Source organism: Oppia nitens, unplaced genomic scaffold (assembly GCF_028296485.1).
Source record: "Oppia nitens isolate AA-2021 unplaced genomic scaffold, nextdenovo-longstitch-racon4-pilon3 scaffold16_pilon_pilon_pilon, whole genome shotgun sequence".
NCBI lineage: Eukaryota > Metazoa > Arthropoda > Arachnida > Sarcoptiformes > Oppiidae > Oppia > Oppia nitens.
Genome location: NW_026533195.1, coordinates 322,336 through 342,844, shown reverse-complemented (window position 1 = coordinate 342,844; position 20,509 = coordinate 322,336). Strand labels below are relative to the sequence as shown.

General features: G+C 27.8%; 2 protein-coding genes across 2 annotated transcripts; both read left to right on the top strand.

Annotated features, from left to right (window-relative positions):
* Positions 1-297: 297 nt before the first annotated feature.
* LOC128965187 (probable H/ACA ribonucleoprotein complex subunit 1) lies at positions 298-1,055 on the top strand. Its single transcript, XM_054311839.1, has 2 exons — positions 298-306; positions 393-1,055. Exons 1-2 carry the CDS (start codon positions 298-300, stop codon positions 1,053-1,055), a joined length of 672 nt encoding a protein of 223 aa, XP_054167814.1.
* Positions 1,056-2,165: 1,110 nt separating this feature from the next.
* LOC128965186 (keratin, type II cytoskeletal 3-like) lies at positions 2,166-2,906 on the top strand. Its single transcript, XM_054311838.1, has 2 exons — positions 2,166-2,174; positions 2,259-2,906. Exons 1-2 carry the CDS (start codon positions 2,166-2,168, stop codon positions 2,904-2,906), a joined length of 657 nt encoding a protein of 218 aa, XP_054167813.1.
* The last annotated feature ends 17,603 nt before the right edge of the window (positions 2,907-20,509 follow it).

Here is a 20,509-nt window from a genome sequence, read left to right as displayed (position 1 = left end):
TAGAAATCTAAACTACATTACTGTATATATAATATATATATATTATAAAAAGTGAAAGTTTTATAAATAATAATAAAAATTAARCTCTCATTTAATTTTTATATTCATAATTTTTTTAAGTTTGCAAAAATATATATATATAAAAATATAKTTTTATTTGCTRTTTAATAAAAATGACRAAATATTTTTKGKGTATATATATRAGGGGTAGTCATCACCGACAGTCAGTCAGTCAGTCAAACATTAATTTAATAAACAGTTTTTAATTAATTAAATAACTATTAAAACTAGTAAAATATGTTTAAAGTTAGTAAACTATTACTGAAATTTTTAATTTATAAATAATATTATATTTATGTAAATATTATTTTATTTTTTTTTGTTGCATACAGTTTGTCATAATTGGATTAGCAGTAGTCGTAGGCCAGTGCTATACAAGCGGTTATGGCGGAGGTTATGGCGGCGGACTGGGAGCCGGCGGTATGGGTGGACTTGGACTGGGATTAGGTGGTGGCGGTATCGGTAGCATTGGTGGCGGCGGTGGTGGTGGTCGTGTAAACGCCGCCATTATTAGCTCACGTAGTCTACAGCTAATACCGACCGGCAGTCAACTGGGATCATCCGCACCGACCATTGTCGACATCGATAGCAGCGAACAACCCGTCCAATTGAATTTCCTCAGCCGATCGTCACCATTGTTGGCCACCCAAAACCATATCGGCCAACAGGGTAGTCATCAGTCCAGCCAATCAGTCGATCAGCCACATCAGCTCAGCCATGAAGTCGTACGACCTGTTTTCCAGATGGTCCGCGAAGTGGTTGTACCCCAACGTCAGATCATCCAAGAGATACGTCCGGTTGTCGAAAACGTCCAGACATTGGTGGCCGCGGGTCAGGGATTAGGCGGAGGCGGAGGAGGAGGAGGAAGACAATTGTCGACCGGTTTCGGTGGTCTCGGCGGTTCAATTGGTGCCGGTATTGGTTTRGGYGGTAAAGGAGGTKCYGGTGGTTATGGTATCGGTCTATCATTGGGTGGTTCGGGTAAAAGATATTAAGATAAAAGATATGGTTTTTTTTCGGTACCGGTTTTSAAACAACAATTTAATATATGAGAACATAATTTATATTTAATTATATATTTATATTTGTTTTAAAAATTTCATTTGTATTTTATTGCCAATAATTACAACAAATTGTTTGTATTATAATAAATATATTGTATATCAAAATAATATTTTTTTTAATTTTATTAAAAATCTGTATTAATAAACTGTAAATTTTAATTATGAAATTTTTATACTAATTTTAAAATATATAATAGTTTACTTTACTTTTAGATATAAATTAAATCAATATGATAATAAATTTATTTTTTTAAAAAATATTTTCACTTAATATACTATATATTTAAAACTTTATATAATTTGTAAAATTTTGTCTAGTTCTATTTATTTTTTCAAAAATTATAATTTTTTCAAAAACATAATATTTTTTACTTAACTAAATATATATATTTAACTTAAATAACAATTTGATAGTAGTGTTATTTAWATTGTATTTTAAATTAAGTATAATTAAATATATTTTTTATAAAATATAAAATAGTATAAATATATATATATATTTTTGTATTGTATATACAGTATAGATAGTTTAGTTGAGCAAAAATWAATTWAAATTAAATTAAAAATTTATAATATACTATTTTGTAAATATTGTATTTTAATTAAAACAATTAATAATAAATAAATATTTAAAAAACATAATAATAATAATAATGCAAAACATATTATGATCTAGAATTTTAWACACAATTTGCATTTATATATAAAAAAGTTAAAATGATATAAAAAAATATTAAATAAAACTATAAAACTTTATAATGAAATAGAAATCTAAATTATAGTACTGTATATAAAAAAAGTGAAAGTTTTATAAATAATAATAAAAATTAAAMTCTCATTTAATTTTTATATTCATAATTTYTTTAAGTTTGCAAAATATAYAWATATATATATAAAAATTAGTTTTATTTGATGTTTAATAAAAATGACAAAATATTTTTTGGGTATATATATAAAGGGTAGTCATCACCGACAGTCAGTCAAACATTAATTTAATAAACAGTTTTTAATTAATTAAATAACTATTAAAACTAGTAAAATATGTTTAAAGTTAGTAAACTATTACTGAAATTATTAATTTATAATTAATATTATATTTAAGTAAATATTATTTTATTTTTTTGTTGCATACAGTTTGTCATAATTGGATTAGCAGTAGTCGTAGGCCAGTGCTATACAAGCGGTTATGGCGGAGGTTATGGCAACGGCGGTGGATTGGGAGCCGGCGGTTTGGGTGGACTTGGACTGGGATTAGGTGGCGGTATCGGTAGCATTGGTGGTGGCGGTCGAGTAAATGCTGCTATTATAAGCTCACGTAGTCTACAGCTAATACCTACCGGCAGTCAACTGGGATCGTCGGCACCGACCATTGTCGACATCGATAGCAGCGAACAACCCGTCCAATTGAATTTCCTCAGCCGTTCATCACCGTTGTTGGCCACCCAAMACCATATCGGCCAACAGGGTAGCCATCAGTCCACCCAATCAGTCGATCAGCCGCATCAGCTCAGCCAYGAAGTCGTACGACCTGTTTTCCAGATGGTCCGCGAAGTGGTTGTACCCCAGCGTCAGATCATCCAAGAGATACGTCCGGTTGTCGAAAATGTACAGACATTGGTGGCCGCGGGTCAGGGATTAGGAGGCGGAGGAAGACAATTGTCGACCGGTTTCGGTGGTCTCGGCGGTTCAATTGGTGGCGGTATTGGTTTGGGTGGTAAAGGAGGCTCAGGTAGTGGCTATGGCATCGGTCTATCAATGGGTGGTTCGGGTAAAAGATATTAATAGGCAAACAGTTAGTTATTTTTCAAATGTATCCTAAAATTTATATATTAGATCTTGATTTAAGAAATTATTTTTTGATTATTATTGTAAAACTAATTAATTTTATTGTCAATAATTGTTTTTCCATTTTGTATTATAAAATATATATTGATATATTGTTAATATATAGTTTTTATATTTTTAAAATTAAATAAATAAATAAAAAATTAATATTATTGAAAAAAATGTCTATAGTTTATAGAAATTTATTAAATATATAATAAACATTTAATCATTTCTTAATTATTATAATAACATTTTTTTTGTTAAAATGATTTTTTTTAATTTAATATATATTTCTATTTTATAAATATATTTGTTTACTAAAAGTAATAATTTTTTATTACATTATAATATAATAAATATATATATTATTAATAGTTGTTAATAAATTTTTTTTTATAAATCCAACAAAATATTATATATTTTGATTATTAATAAAAAATAAAATTATTATTATTGTAAACTGTAATTTTAAATAAGATTATTTTATACTAATTTTAATTATATTTTAACAACATAGATATATTGAAATATTGAAGACGGATCATTTTTTTAATATTTTTGTTATTTTTATTTCAATAAAAATATTTATCAAAAAAAAAACAATTAATATTATATATTTTTTTTAATTTAAATTAGTCAACAGTTAGTTTTTTAGTAATACTATTTACAGTATATCTATTTATTAAAAATAAACAATAAAAAAACATAATTTTTTCAACAATATAATATTTCAGCAATAAATTAATTGTATATATTTATATAAATAATATATAATTTTGTGAATTTATAATTTTTTTTTATAATAAATATTTATTTATTTAATTATTATTTTTTTCATAATATTTTCATAAATTAATTATTGTTTAGTTTTTTTAAATAATAATAATAATAATTCAAAACATATTATTGCAATAGATTTGCAATCCCGGAGCCGGCGGGTTGGGTATAGTAGATAACACACTAGTTTTTTAACAGTTAAATAAATTCACACAATATTTATAATAAACAGGTTTTATTGTATATATATATATAAAGTATAGTAAATACAGTACAGTAGTAATACAGTAGAAGACCCCGAACCTAAACTTATGTTGGCGTTTATATAGGTGGCTCAGTTAGGTAGGGCCGGTATCCCTATCCAATAGGGACTGGTGGGTGTGTATCATAATAAATATATTACAGTATCCACTCCATCAAAATAATGACTGTCCTCAGTCATTGTTATATTTAATTAATATTAATATAATTTATATAATATTAATATAAGTAAAAAATTATTAAAACATTATTTATTTAATATATATTATATTTTGGACGTATTTTATGTCTGTTTGTCAAAAAATTTTTTTGAGTGTTATTTGAAATCAAATGACATGTGTTTTAATTCACTTGATTTCAAATTTACATCAGATTTTGTTTTTTTTTAATTAAATTTAATTATTATTTAATTATTTAGTTATTAATTTTATTTAGATTAATAAAGTTTAGTCAAATTTAATAGTTAAGAAAAATTAATAATAATAATAATAATAATAATAAGTGATTAATAATTTTTAGTATATTTTTTGTTGGACTGTATTGTATACAAAGGTTTGCTATTTATTTTATTTTTTATTTTTAAGTTTATTTAATGATTATAATTAATTTAGTTAATAATAATTTGTTGTTTTGTTAATTATATTACTAATTATTGTTAATAATAATTTTTTTTAAGTTAAAATTGAAATTTTTTTTTTTTTTATATACATATATATACTGATATATATATGATTAATATGTAATATTAATAATACATTTTTTTTTAAAAAAAAAACATTATCGCTTACTTTAATAGATAATAATAATAATAATAGTTATTATTATTATAAAATATACGGTGATATAATAATAGTAGTAGTAGTAGTAGTAGTAGTAAATAGTAAACAATTAATTATAATATTTTATAAGTAATAGTATAATAGTAATAATAATACAGTGATAGTAATAATTTAAATATTATCAAATTTTTTATAGTAGTTTTGATAATAATTTTTTTTTTAATAATAAAAACAATAATTTAATTTAATTTTTGGTGTATTTTGAGTTAGTAGTAATAATAATTATTATTTTGTAATAATAATAATAAGATTATTATATTTTGGTTGTTGTTGTAGTTTTGATAATATTAATTAATATTAATATTTTTTTGTATTAATAATAATAACATTATTTTGTTGTAATAATAATATTATTATTAATTTTTTTAAGCTGTAGTGATAATAGTATTGATAATAGTTATAATGTAATAATAATATAAACATGTGTTTGTCACGTGATTTATGTTTATATATTTTTTTTGACAATTAATATATATATATATATTTTAAATTAATATAGATTGTAATAATTATTGATATAATTATAATTAATGATTGCTTATATATTATATATTATAATATTAATTGTGAATATATATCAGTGATTATAATAATAATAATTTTTGTTTTTTTATATTAGTAGTAATAGTAATAATAATATATTAATAATTATTTTAATACCTTAAATATCATTTTGTTTTGTGTAATACTAATAATAGTATTGTTTTTTTTGATAATTATAATAATAATTGTTTATATATATACCCTTTTTTTTATTAGTATTAATAATACTATTTTTTTTTGTTCATATAATGATAATAATAATAATAATAAATTTTTTTAATTTAAAAATAATAATAATAACATATATTATTATTTTTAATTAGTAGTAATAATACATTTTTTTTGTTTTTTTTTTTTAATATAATAATAATATTATTATTATTTAGTTATAGTAATAATATTATTATCTTTATTATTTTTTTTTTGATAATAATAATAATTAGATTTTGTTTGTGTTAATAATAATAATAATAACAATTATTATTGTTTTATTTGGTGTGACAATAACAATAATATTAATAATAATATTATAGTAATAATAATAACAATTATTGTTATTGTTTTTTGTGATAATAATAATAATAATAATAGTAATAATAATTATTATTATTGTTTTTTTTTTGTGTGAATAATAATAATAATTATTATTATTGTTATTGTTTTTTTTCTATAATAATAATACTAATTAATAATAATAATGATATTTATATTAATAATAATAATAATAATAATAGTTATTATTATTGTTTATTTTTTGTTGTGTAATAATAATAATAATAATAATAATAGTTATTATTATTTTTATTTTTTGTGTAATTAATAATAATAATAATAATAGTTGTGTAATAATAATAATAATAATAATAATAGTTATTATTATTGTTTATTTTTTGTGTAATAATAATAATAATAATAATAATTAGTTATTATTAATTAATAATAATAATAATAGTTATTATTATTGTTTAATTTTTGTGTAATAATAATAATAATAATAATAATAATAGTTATTATTATTGTTTATTTTTTTGTGTAATAATAATAATAATAATAGTTATTATTATTGTTTAAATAATAATAATAATAATTAGTTATTATTATTGTTAATAATAATAATTAGTTATTATTATTGTTTATTTTTTGTGTAAATAATAATAATAATAATAATAGTTATTATTATTGTTTAATTTTTGTGTAGTAGTAATAATAATAATAATAATAATAATAGTTATTATTATTGTTTATTTTTTTGTGTAATAATAATAATAATAATAGTTATTATTATTGTTTATTTTTTTGTGTAATAATAATAATAATAATAGTTATTATTATTGTTTATTTTTTTTGTGTAATAATAATAATAATAATAGTTATTATTATTGTTTATTTTTTGTGTAATAATAATAATAATAATAATAATAGTAATAATAATAATAATAATACAAACTTCTGAGTGAAGTGTGTGTCTGTATTCTATAAGTCTGTCTGTGTCCGGTGTCCTATGAGAACATAGGATCGAATCCACACTATGCTACACATTTTTTTTTTTGAATTATTTATTCATTTTTTTTTGGTTTAGAAGTTCGTATGGAAATGCTTTCTAACATTTTCAATTTTTTTTTCTAGTACTTTGTAATATTATTATTTTGTTATATTAATAGTATAATAATTATTATGTATAATAGTATTATATAAATAATTAACAAATCTTTTAAAATATTAATCTTTTTATGTCTTCCATAGTATGGAAACGCGCCGATCGTCCCGTAAACGCAAGTGTCGTTTTCCATCACCGGCTTCTCCATCTCCAACTCTACCGGTTACTACTCCATCGATTCCTTTGCCTTCAGTTCCCGGTTGTAGTGGTATTCGCCGTAAAGACATTCGTCTATCCGAGCGGAACAAATCCCCAATAAGAAAGAGAGTGGCTTTGTCTCCTTCTTCGCCAGAACTATTGCCGGCGCCTTATAGGACAACGACCACTATTGTCGCTTCTCGTGTATCGAGTCCCGATCCAGAGGCTTCGGGTGATATCCCTGTTTTGCCACTCCGTGAGATATCGGTTTCTCTAAATCGGGTTCAGGTGCCGATTAATGAAGTTATCGCTGCATCACGACCGGGAAGGATGACGCGTTCGGTCAATCAATTGGAACAAATTTTTGGAGTTAGTTATTTATCTTTTTATTGATGATTTTTTTTAATTATTTTTATTTTCATATAATAGCGTTATGTTTCATCTGCAAGGCCAAGCTTTTTCAGGAAACGTGACGATTTGTTGCCACTTATTGATCACATGGAAGGTTTTAATATTAATAATTGCTGCCAAATTTTAGTCCGCCCATACGAGCGAGAGGAACAAGATTTCAGCTCTCCACCACCTCCAGATGCTAAAGGACAATACGCCGTTGAAAGCATTGTTGCACGTTTTATGTACCGGGGATTTGGTGTTTATTTGGTCGTTTTTTGGCTGGGGTATAAAGACCCTACTATCGAACCCATAGATAACTTGTCCGACTATGATGAATATAAACGATTTTTGAGTTCCAAATCGTTTCGGGTCGTTGGCTCATCAACTATTGGTGATATTGATGTCCAGTCAGAAGAACTAACCGGTGGTAAACACGTGGATATTTTAAACGAGTTGATGGCAGGTCTTCAAAATCTAGGCCTTTTTTCCTTCCATAACGGTTTTGATAGGTTGGTATTATCAATAGTTTTATTAATTATAATGATATATTAAATAATTGCTTTTTTTAGTAAGAAATCTTTAGATGCTTCCCGAGAATTGGAACTCGACTTTTGGGAAACTATCCGTGGGAAGTGGGCCAGTATGTCTTCTGACGTATGCATCAATCGTGTCATTCTGGGGATGTCTAATTATCACCATCAACAGTACGACAAGTTCGACACTAAATACAAGGAATTGTTTTGTCCGCAGAAAACTAAGGCCAGAAATATGATTAAGTCGTTTATTGATACACACGTGAGGGCGGTATTTCTGGTTTTCCGTGCCATCGACATCACAAAAGCTGACCCTCTTATACATTCCGGCGTTTTTGTATCAGATCGGATCACTGATTCACAGTATAAATGTAAGATATATAGTCTGCTTTTATTTTAGTTACTAATCTATTTTCTTAATTGTTATTCCAGTTCACTACTTTGATCCGACTCCTAAAGATTATGCTTCGAAAAGATTGCCTCCAACTGTTGCATCTTTTATTAAGAGCTCCAGTGCGAAGTCCCATTATTTAGATGGGAAGTGGGTGAACCGAATATATGGCACCCAAAGTTCATCGGACGATTGCTTTCTTCGATCCCTTTCTTTTATTGCCCGTCTTTTGGATGACTTCTCTTTTATTGAATCATTTGATGTCGATATTGATAAAGACATCAAATAACATTCATTTATTTTTTATTTCAATATTTTTTTATGACTTCATTTTTATGAATATTTTTTTTTTAATTAAATTTTTTTTTTTTAAATCATTTAAATGAAATTTTTTTTTTATGTAACCACGTTTTTGATTAAATTATTTTTTTTTGTAAATTTTTAAAAAATACGTGTTAGCGWTTAATATTTTTTTTTTGTTTTAACTATGTATATATATAATGCCTATTATTACAGGTATTACAGATAGTTCCCGCGCGTGCATTACATTTATATTTTTACTATAGGTTATTATAAGTGTATAAAATATTAAAATAATGGTTAAAACTTTGCACGTATTACAGGTAGTTCCCGCGCGTGCATTACATTTATGCTTTAACTATAGGTTATAATAAGTGTATAAAATATTAAAATAATGGTTAAATATTTGCACGTATTACAGGTAGTTCCCGCGCGTGCATTACATTTATACTTTAACTATAGGTTATAATGAGTGTATAAAATATTTAAATAATGGTTAAAACTTTGCACGTATTACAGGTAGTTCCCGCACGTGCATTACATTTATACTTTAACTATAGGTTTTAATGAGTGTATAAAATATTTAAATAATGGTTAAAACTTTGCACGTATTACAGATAGTTCCCGCGCGTGCATTACATTTATACTTTAACTATAGGTTATAATGAGTGTATATATATTTAAATAATGGTTAAAACTTTGCACGTATTACAGGTAGTTCCCGCGCGTGCATTACATTTATACTTTAACTATAGGTTATAATAAGTGTATAAAATATTAAAATAATGGTTAAACCTTTGCACGTATTACAGGTAGTTCCCGCGCGTGCATTACATTTATATTTTAACTATAGGTTATAATGAGTGTATAAAATATTTAAATAATGGTTAAAACTTTGCACGTATTACAGGTAGTTCCCGCGCGTGCATTACATTTATACTTTAACTATAGGTTTTAATGAGTGTATAAAATATTTAAATAATGGTTAAAACTTTGCACGTATTACAGATAGTTCCCGCGCGTGCATTACATTTATACTTTAACTATAGGTTATAATGAGTGTATAAAATATTTAAATAATGGTTAAAACTTTGCACGTATTACAGGTAGTTCCCGCGCGTGCATTACATTTATACTTTAACTATAGGTTATAATAAGTGTATAAAATATTTAAATAATGGTTAAAACTTTGCACGTATTACAGGTAGTTCCCGCGCGTGCATTACATTTATATTCTATTAGTAATGTATAATTTATATAATCATCTTGTTTTAATTTTTTTTTTAAATTTTTGTTGTTTTATTTTTATTTTTTTTTCTAATTATTTTTTGTTATTTACATATTATCTACATAAGCATTACTAATTTGTATCGCTTTCTTGGTATGGAGGCGGGACAAAAGGATTTATTTCATCTAATACGTTCAGTTGACGATCAGAGAATACCATATTTTTTAATACCCAATTCTTTTCTTTAATAACATTTTTCAGCTTTTGTAGAACTAATGCTAATGTAAAAAATAATATTAATATAATAATGCTTAAGATGTTCTCAATTGGATATGTAGTCCAATGTTCAATATGGTACCATGTATTTTCTTTTACTAATTCTAATCTAATAATTTTACAATTACTATCATGGGAACAAGTTAAGGGCTTATAGTCAGCTAATGATATGTTGCTAACTATTTTATCGGCAAAACCTAGGTTATTGATCAACTGATCTGCTATTTGATTATTTTTCCATTTGTAACCAATCTGGTTAATCGTATTTTTAATTATAATTAATCTGGCAGAGAGCATAGATAAAGACATTGCTGTATGTGTAGGTGATGGTACGTCTCGTTTATACTGTCTATTTGTATCATTGGATGGGGGTGAAAATAGTATTTTATCAAATACTATGATATTATCAGATTGTTTGCAAAATCTATTTAAAGGTAGAATAAATGATTCAACAAATCTACGACTACACCAGTCTTTCTCAAATTGTGTATAATTTTCTCCTAAGTCTGATTCACATGGATTTTCATAATTAATGTTTAGGATTATATTATTGTTACTAGCGGTTATTGGATAACATAAAGTTAATATTGAGGTAATTAATAATGTTTTCTTTGGTGAATAAAACTTTGTTCTTTTTAACGGTTTAATTCCAACTTGTGTTTCATTAATTTCCTCATCTTCCTCTATACTACTGAGTTGACTCATATGTACTTCATTATCTATTTTTCTATTGTTAGATATTTTGTAAAATCCTTTTACTTTATAATAATTAAAGATAATAAACGACAATAGAAATATAATGATAATATAAGAAATAATGTAATTGTAATTATGTTTGTCATCTAAAATTAAGTTTTGCTTAAGTTTTGTAGATTGAATTGATAATAATTTTGTATTTACTTCTCTAGTTAATTTATCAAACTCAAAGTTGTGAAGGTCTGGCATAATGTGAAAATTAATGCGTTGAGAAATAGACGGTTTAAGATCTATTTCGCTGTCTATTACTATTTGTTTGGCTTCATAATTATAATTTGCAATTTTAAATGAAGCTGTATTAGGTATAGCAAAAACGAAATCAGGGCAATCTATCGTTTTGTTGTATATAGTTATATTTAATGAATTACAATAAATTAAGTTATGGTCAGCTCTTGGTTTTATCTGTATGATGCTTTCTGCCCTTGTTTTGTCATAGTCGTCACATCTATCTATACTCCAGAAATGTTCAGTTATATTACCTAATCCCTGTGTGTTACAATTTTCATTCGAGGGTACTACAAATAGATTTTGCATGTTTTCTGATGTTTTTGGCATAGGTGTTACACAATCATGCGATTCATCATACATAATTTCTTGTGGTCCATTATAGACTATTTTACACATTAGGTTACTATTATTTGACTTTTCAAATAATATAAATGGGTCAGCAAACATCATTGTTGTGTTAGATTCTTTGACTTTGAGGTCAAAGATCACTGTTAGTATTCTTGATTGTTCATTAATTACACATTCTTTTGGTTCACTATATGTAAAGTCACATTTGTCTTTACATGGTAAAGTTACATTAAATATATCTAATAGTTTTGGATCAATTTTATTTTGATTCCACTGTCTTCCTATGTCTGTTAATTTCTCTTGGATAACTGCAAATCTAGAGGCAAGATTTGAGACTAGTATCATTAATGATGGGAGTCTTTCATTTACCATTTGTCTAACCGTTTCTTTAAAACTTTTAACATCATAGCCTAAGTTTTCTATTTCTCTCTGAAGTAATTCAATAACTCTATTAACTCTTTCACTATTTTGTTCAATTGTTGCCATACTTTCGACTAATCTCTCATTTGTTTCTCTAAGGTCCTCTATAGCGTTCTTATTATTTTTTGCTTGAACTATTGAATGTGCTGATACACCAATTGTAGTTGATACCGAAACTACAAAAATTGATATCAAAGCTATTGCCATTATGGCAATCCTTTTGTTACGTGGTTTAATCAATTGTTGAATTGGTATCTCATAAGGACTTTTACAAATTTTTCTCAAGGGTTTCACGAAATCATTGTATAACTGTTTTTCGCACCATTCGTGCAACTCTTTATTACCATCGGGAATAAATGATTTACGTAAAAATATGTCACAGGGGCTGTCATAGCTAGCGGTTAATAAGACCCGGTTTATTCCAGTAATTACCGGTTTTTTAGATACTCTCCAAACTAAGGGATTCATTTTTTGTAACGAGCATTGGGTAGTGCTTAAGACAAAAATGAAAAACAATGAGTATACTAACAGATCAAATATTTTCTTTGGTTTTCTTATTCTGGTCGAGCGTCTAGGTGTTGGATTGGTGATAGGGATTAAACTATTGTTGGTAGGATTCTGTGAACAATTGTCACTATTATCATTTATTTTGCTTTCAATTGTTTTCTCTGGGGTTTCGTATTCATATATTTCTGTATCGCTATCACTTTCAAACTCCGATGAAGTACTTGAACTGTCTAATATAATCTCATTGCTAGTTAATTGAGACAGTTTTTCTAATTTATTTATGAGTTCATCTCTATCTGTATATTTTCTTAGACGACTTACATGCACTACATCTGTTAATTTTCTTTTACCATCTTTTGTCTCAATTTCTACATTAACATTGTTAGGAAAAACTTTTATAATTGTAAATGGTCCATGAAAATAATGTAATAATTTAGAGGTTCTTTGCGGAATTTGGTTAGGATATAGTACAAACACTTTCTGCCCAATAGTGTATGTTTCTGCTCTATGTTTCTTATCATAATTGAGCTTATTTCTATCAGCAGCCTTTTGAATACTAGTTGCAACTTTATCATGAGTAAAACTTATTATATTTCTAATTGAATCTAAATATTGTTGTTCACTGCTATATCCTATCATCGGTTCAGAGTATCTTCTATCAGGTGGGAGTATAGGATCTCTTCCCATCATTAATTTATATGGGGTGAAACCTGTAGTTGAATTGACAGAACAATTATATGCAAAAGTGACCCAATGTAATTGGATATCCCAATCTGTATGAGTTTTGTTGACATATGCTGACAGCATTTTTGCTAAGGTTTGGTTAAAACGCTCGGTGAGCCCATTTGTTTGGGGATGATGTGCGGTAGTCGTTACATGTTTAATTGAAAGTTCATTGTATAATTTTTGACTAAATTTGGCTGTGAATTGGGTGCCTCTGTCACTCAACAATGTCTTTATGCTTCCAAAACTACAAATTAATTTTTCAATAACAAATTTTGCAGCCGATTCTTTTGTAGCTTCAGTAGTAGCCTTAGTTATAGCCCATTTAGTGTAATAGTCTGTTGCCACAATTATGTGCACATTACCTGACTCTTTTGAGATTTTGAATGGACCCAAATAATCAATACCCACAAGTTCTAATGGGGCATCTCTTATAATGGGAACCATTAAACCTGCAGTTGGGATTAATGGTCTTTTCTTTGTTTGACAATCAAGGCAGGAGTTCACATAGTCAAAAATATCGTTTTTCATGTTTGGCCAATAATATCTCGATATGAGTTTGCTTTGTGTTTTGTTAATACCTAAGTGTGCACCAGCATATATATCATCATGATATATGTAAAGTATTTCTAGAATTTTTATTATTGGTAAACATAAAACTAGTTTATATTCACCACTAAATTTAACTTTCTTGTAAAGGATGTCATTATCGATACAATACTGTCGCTGCAAATACTCAGGATTTTGTTTACATAATAGGTAATAAATTCTAGAAAAGTTATAGTCTGACTTTTGCATGTCTGCCATATCTTTTGTGTTTATGTGTGAAAAGTCAGGCAATAGTTCACTCATTGTTAATTTAAGGCAATGCTGTTCGATATTATCATCGAGAAGTTCAGGTTCGTGAACAGGATATCGAGACAATGCATCTGCTACTTTATTCAAACTACCTTTTCTGTATTCAATTATATAATCGAAACATGAAAGATGTAATGACCAACGCTCAAGTCTGGGATTGAGACTTCTTTTGTCCTTTAGCCATTTTAAACATATGCAATCTGTTACAATTTTAAATTTATGGCCTTTAAGATAAACTTCACATTTTTGTGTTGTTTTAACAATCGCTAGCATTTCTATTTCAGGTATTGAGTAATTTTTTTCATTGGCATGCAATAACCAACTCATATGACAAAATGGTTTTAGTTTATTTTCAATGACGTGATATAAGGAACCACTAATGCCTATCAATGAACCATCGGTATGCAATTCTATTGGTAATCTATGATCATAATGACAAAGTACTGGAGCGTTACACAATGCATTTTTAAGCTTATTAAAAGCATTTTCCTGTTCAGGTCCCCAATAAAATATCCGACCTTCGTCACATGTTCTTACATAAGTTTTACTTATTTTTATTTTATGTAAATCAATATTTTTGACTTTTTTTGTTAAGCGCGTTAATGGTTCAGCTATTTTAGCAAAATCTTTTATTGACCGACGATAAAAGCCAGCCAAGCCTATAAATGACCTAACGGCTCTAAGAGTTTCAGGTGTGGGAAATTGCATAAGGGACTTAACCTTACTAGGGTCAGTTTTTATACCGTCTCTTGAGACTATATACCCTAAAAATGCAATACCTAACTGACCAAAGGAACACTTTGTGGGTTTTAAGGTGATACCGGAATCCTTTAATAATTGTAAAATTTCTTTTAAATGCAACAGATGCTCATCAAATGTTTGGCTAAAGATAATTGCATCATCGAAATAAACAACAATAGTTTTACCTACTTTCTCACCATAAATTTTATGCATTGCTCGCATAAAAAATCCTGGTGCTTGCTTAAGACCAAATGGCATTCTATTGAATGTAAATAAGCCATCTTCCGTCCTGAACGCTAACATATGTTTAATATTTTCATCGACTTTAAACTGCATATAACCATTATTTTGGTCAATAATCGAAAAATATTTAGCGCTAGCAAATGATCGCAGGCAACGCTGAAGATCAGGTATAGGATATATATCATCTTCTGTTATATTGTTCAATAATCTGTAATCAATACACAAGCGCTTTTCGGGTCTACCATCTACACCTATAGACTTTTTATCTACTAAAGATACTGGTGATCCATAACCACTACTGCAAGGCTCAGCTATCCCTAACTTTATCCATTCATTTATTATGGTTTTTATTATTTCATTGTTGAATGGGCTGTATTGTCTAGGTGGCTGTTTTATTGGCTTTTGCTCTAAACTTTTGAGTTTAAGTGTAAATTCTTCTATATTACATAAGCCTAATGTGTTTTTGTCAAATGCAAAAACGTTACTATAACACTCAAGTAATTCATTTAGTTTACTTTGTTGCTCTGTTGTTAGATCAGTACTTATTATATAACGTGTATTTATTCCTTTATTGTTATTTTTCAAAATCCCACGAATGGGTTTCTCGGCATAACTTGGACTATTGTTATTATACTGTTTGTCTGTAGCATACCTACAATAAGCATTACTGCAATAAATATATCTATCCATGCATTGATCTACTATTTGCTCATTGTTCTCGCAGTATTCGCATTTGACAATATCTGTTGTGGTATCAATGTCGCTGCATGAGCTATCAGTGTCATATGTGTGATATTCATCAGAGGTTTCTGTATATTCTTCTGAGGTCTCTGTATTATCACTTGAAAATGATATAACACTTTCACTTGAGTTAGACTTAATGCCAGTATCAGATTCATTATCTGACTCTTTATCTATTACAAAATAGCCAACAATTACACCATCATTGAGGTGTATATCATAACTGTTATTATTAAAAACACAAATGTTTCCCTTACTATATTTAATCATTAGTTTATCTGTTTTGATTTCGAGATTATATTTTTTTATAAATGATTTTGAGGTAATAAATTTGCAGTGAAAATAAGGCAATCTTTTTGTTTTATTGTTAGGCCTGACCTGTAGTATTTGTGGTTCATTTGCAGGTACAGTTAGAGCTTTAGCAATATGAAGCTTATTATCATGAAATTGATTTTCAGAACAATTGAGGTTTTTAATAGACTCTCTCCACATAATCTCACGTTTAGCACAATCAATGAAAATACCTGATTTTTCGGTAAAATTATTTCCTAACAACAATTGAAAGTGAAAATCATTAACAACAATTACCTTGACATTAACTACCTTAGTTAGGCCATTGATAGTGACAGTAATATTAGGATATAATTTGCCTATTGTTTTAACTTTCTTTCCATTGACGGCCCTGATATCTTCGTTACCGATTTTATACATTTTTAGACCAAAGCGCTTAATTACATTATAGTCAATTAGGGACACTTCAGCGCCAGTGTCAATTAAAGCCTCAACACTATTGTTTTCTATTTCTACTATTTTAAAGATTAACTTAAGATGTTTGGACTGGCATTGAAGATCATCATTGTATGTATCTGCGAGAGTATTTACTTGTAACTCTTCTTTTGTCGGACAGTTGCGAGCGTAATGACCTATCTTTTTGCAGAGATAACATGCGTTATCGCCTGTCAAGTTACGGGATCTACTTCTTTCCCGTGCTACATCGAACTCGACACGTTTAATTTGAGGGTTATTGGATCTGTTGGGTTCATGATCGGGTGGGGGATTCCGGCGATCATTTCTTGGAGAGTATGACAATGAACGATAATTATTGTTATTGGGATAGTAATTTCTGTTTCTATTATATGGGCTACTTTCCCGGCTATATCTTTCAACGGAATTGTTTCTATCATGCCGTCTATCATTATCTCCTTCATTTGAGAAATTTGGCTTATTATTATATATATCATTTGGGTAACCTCTTTGAAAAGGTTTATCATAATGTCTTTCTGGGGAAGATCTATCAAATGCTTTCTCATTATAACTCACTGCTGTAGTAGATCTTATATTAGATCTATTATTGAGATTATCTAGTGATGGGTTTCTAATGTGAGATGTTTGATCTCTTGATGAATAATTAATAGAATTATTTCGATTATTAAATCTATTAAAACTAGAATTACTCCCGTATCTCTCTATCTTCCTGCCGAACCTATCATAATTATAGTTTCGCTCGCGTTTCTCTCGGTATTCGGCCTCTTTGTCTAATTTAGTGAATAATTTTTCGAACTTATTATTCAAGTCACTTATCAGTTGATTATCATTTTGCTTGTTAGACATGTTTTCGAAATCCAGTCCAGCTTTGGTTAACCCTTTCTCAATGTTTGATGCATTGGTTATCAACTCATCAATTGTAGTACTATTGAATTGATATACACATCTCTTAATCTCTGGTTTAAAACCTTCACTTATGAAATCTATTTGTTCATTTTCGGGCATATCTGTCTTATATTCTAAACACTTAAGACGCTTATCGGTTATATACTGTTTCGCATCCTCGTACTCTAACTGTTTTCTCCTAATCATCCTATTCCTTAGGTCATTTTGTCTATCTGTCGGTACATGATACCTAATAAAAGCCCGGTATAAATTTATCCAATTAGTTGGAGCATTATTACCGGCCAGTTTAACATATAATTTATACCAATTCTTAGCTTTCCCGCTTAAGAATTGATTAAAATTGTTGAAACGTTTATTGTCATCCCAGCCTTTGAGATTAGTGGCATCGATGAAATCATCGATCCACTCTTGCGCTTCGCTACTTATGTTACCTTCGTAACTACTAATCCTAAAATTACCTAAAGAGGAAAGTCCACCACTTACTACTTCATTGACGACCTGTCTGAGCTCCTGAATAGAGATGCCGTTTCGATCGTCAGCCATGTTATGATGTCCTGGTCTCCTAGCTGGTGTTCCTCTTCCTCTGAATCTGGTGTTCATCAAACCAATCCGTCGACGTATTTCACTGTTCTTAGACCTTCCAAAGTGGAGTCGAACGGGAATCGCTTCTCCTTTATTGTGACAATGATCGGGTGGTACCTTCTCTTCCCACTCGACTCACTTCACTGGCAAGGCGCCTGTTCCCGAACCTTTTACCACACTCTACGGGAAGGTCTCGGTAGGACCTCCAATTGCAATAGATTTGCAATCCCGGAGCCGGCGGGTTGGGTATAGTAGATAACACACTAGTTTTTTAACAGTTAAATAAATTCACACAATATTTATAATAAACAGGTTTTATTGTATATATATATATAAAGTATAGTAAATACAGTACAGTAGTAATACAGTAGAAGACCCCGAACCTAAACTTATGTTGGCGTTTATATAGGTGGCTCAGTTAGGTAGGGCCGGTATCCCTATCCAATAGGGACTGGTGGGTGTGTATCATAATAAATATATTACATTATGATCTAGAATTTTAGAAAAAATATTTGCATTAATATAAAAAAAGTGAAAGTTAAACATAAAAAATTTTAAAAATTAAATAATAATTTTTTTTAGCTAGATAAATATCTAACTAGTTAAAAATTTACATAAACAAACATATATGTAGACAATTATATTAAACTAAAATAAAATAATAAAATTTTTATTATTATTTGTTTCATAACTGTTTTAAAATTTAAATACATATATAATTTTTTTTTAAAAATAKTATACTGTATGTGAGTYTAAAATATGATTTATTTAAATTTACTTTTTAAATATATAAAAAATATTTTACAATATATATACTATGCATACATAATATATATATATATATATATATATAAATAAAAGTGATGTGAAGTTATGTAACAAACATAACAAACAAACAAAAATAAATAAAAATTAAAAGTTTTTTTAAATAGTCTTTTAATTTTTAAGTTTTTTAAAAATTACAACAAAAAAATGTCAATCCTATGGACTATATAAGCTGTTTGTCAATCGGACAGTTAGTCAGTCAATCAAACAGTGTTGTCTAACACTAAACAGTTTTACTTAAAAAACTATTTATTTTAAAAATATTTAATTTTAAATTATTTWWAATTATTATTATTAATATTAAAAAATATGCTTAACGTTAGTAACTAACTATAATTAAACTAAAAGTTTAGATATTTTATTATTAAATTATTTAAATATTATTTTATTTTTTTTTGTTGCATACAGTTTGTCATAATTGGATTAGCAGTAGTCGTAGGCCAGTGCTATACAAGCGGTTATGGCAGCGGCGGTATGGGTGGACTTGGACTGGGATTAGGTGGCGGTATGGGAGGACTCGGCGGCGGCGGCGGTGGGCGTGTAAACGCWGCCATTATTAGCTCACGTAGTCTACAGCTRATACCTACCGGCAGTCAACTGGGATCATCGGCACCGACTATTGTCGACRTCGATAGCAGTGTACAACCCGTYCAAATGAATTTCCTCAGCCGATCGTCACCGTTGTTGGCCACCCAACATCATATCGGCCAACAGGGTAGCCATCAGTCCACCCAATCGGTCGATCAGCCACATCAGCTCAGCCATGAAGTCGTACGACCTGTTTTCCAGATGGTCCGCGAAGTGGTTGTACCGCAGCGTCAGATCATCCAAGAGATMCGACCGGTTGTCGAAATATCCAGACTCTGGTAGCCTCTGGTCAAAGTGGTTTCGGCGGCGGTCTCGGTGGTGGTCTCGGCGGTTCAATCGGCGGTATTGGCGGTGGCAGTGGCGGCTATGGAGGTTCGGGTCTATCGATGGGTGGTTCGGGAAAACGTTATTAAACTATTTGATTAGCAAATAAACGGTTACTAAAAAAGACACAAAGTTTTATATATGTATTAAAATTTAATTATTTTTTGTTAGTTTKTTTTAAAAAAAACTATTATATCTATACTTTAATAATTGTTTACTAAAAAAAAWATCAAAATAAATATTGAATATTATATATGAATAATGAATTTKTTTTTATTAGTATTTATTACTCAAAAATTTTTATTTCCATTAATTCATATAAAATTTTGCATAAAACTATTAGATTATATAATTAATTTACTAAATAAAAATTATTAACTAAAAAAACAAAAATGTTATTTAATTTAATCAATTAATTAATTAATTCAATAACAACAACAACAATAATAATAATATCAATAATTAAATTACATTTTAGTAAACAAATTAAAAAAAATAATAATTTAAATAAAAAATAAAACTTGTTTTTATAGTAGTATTAGAAATAAATTGAATTTTTTTTATTATTATTAAACTATATTTTTTAAAAATAATTTTAGACAATATTTTTTTTATAAATTATTATTAATAATTATTAAATATATTGATATGTATTTAAATATAAAAA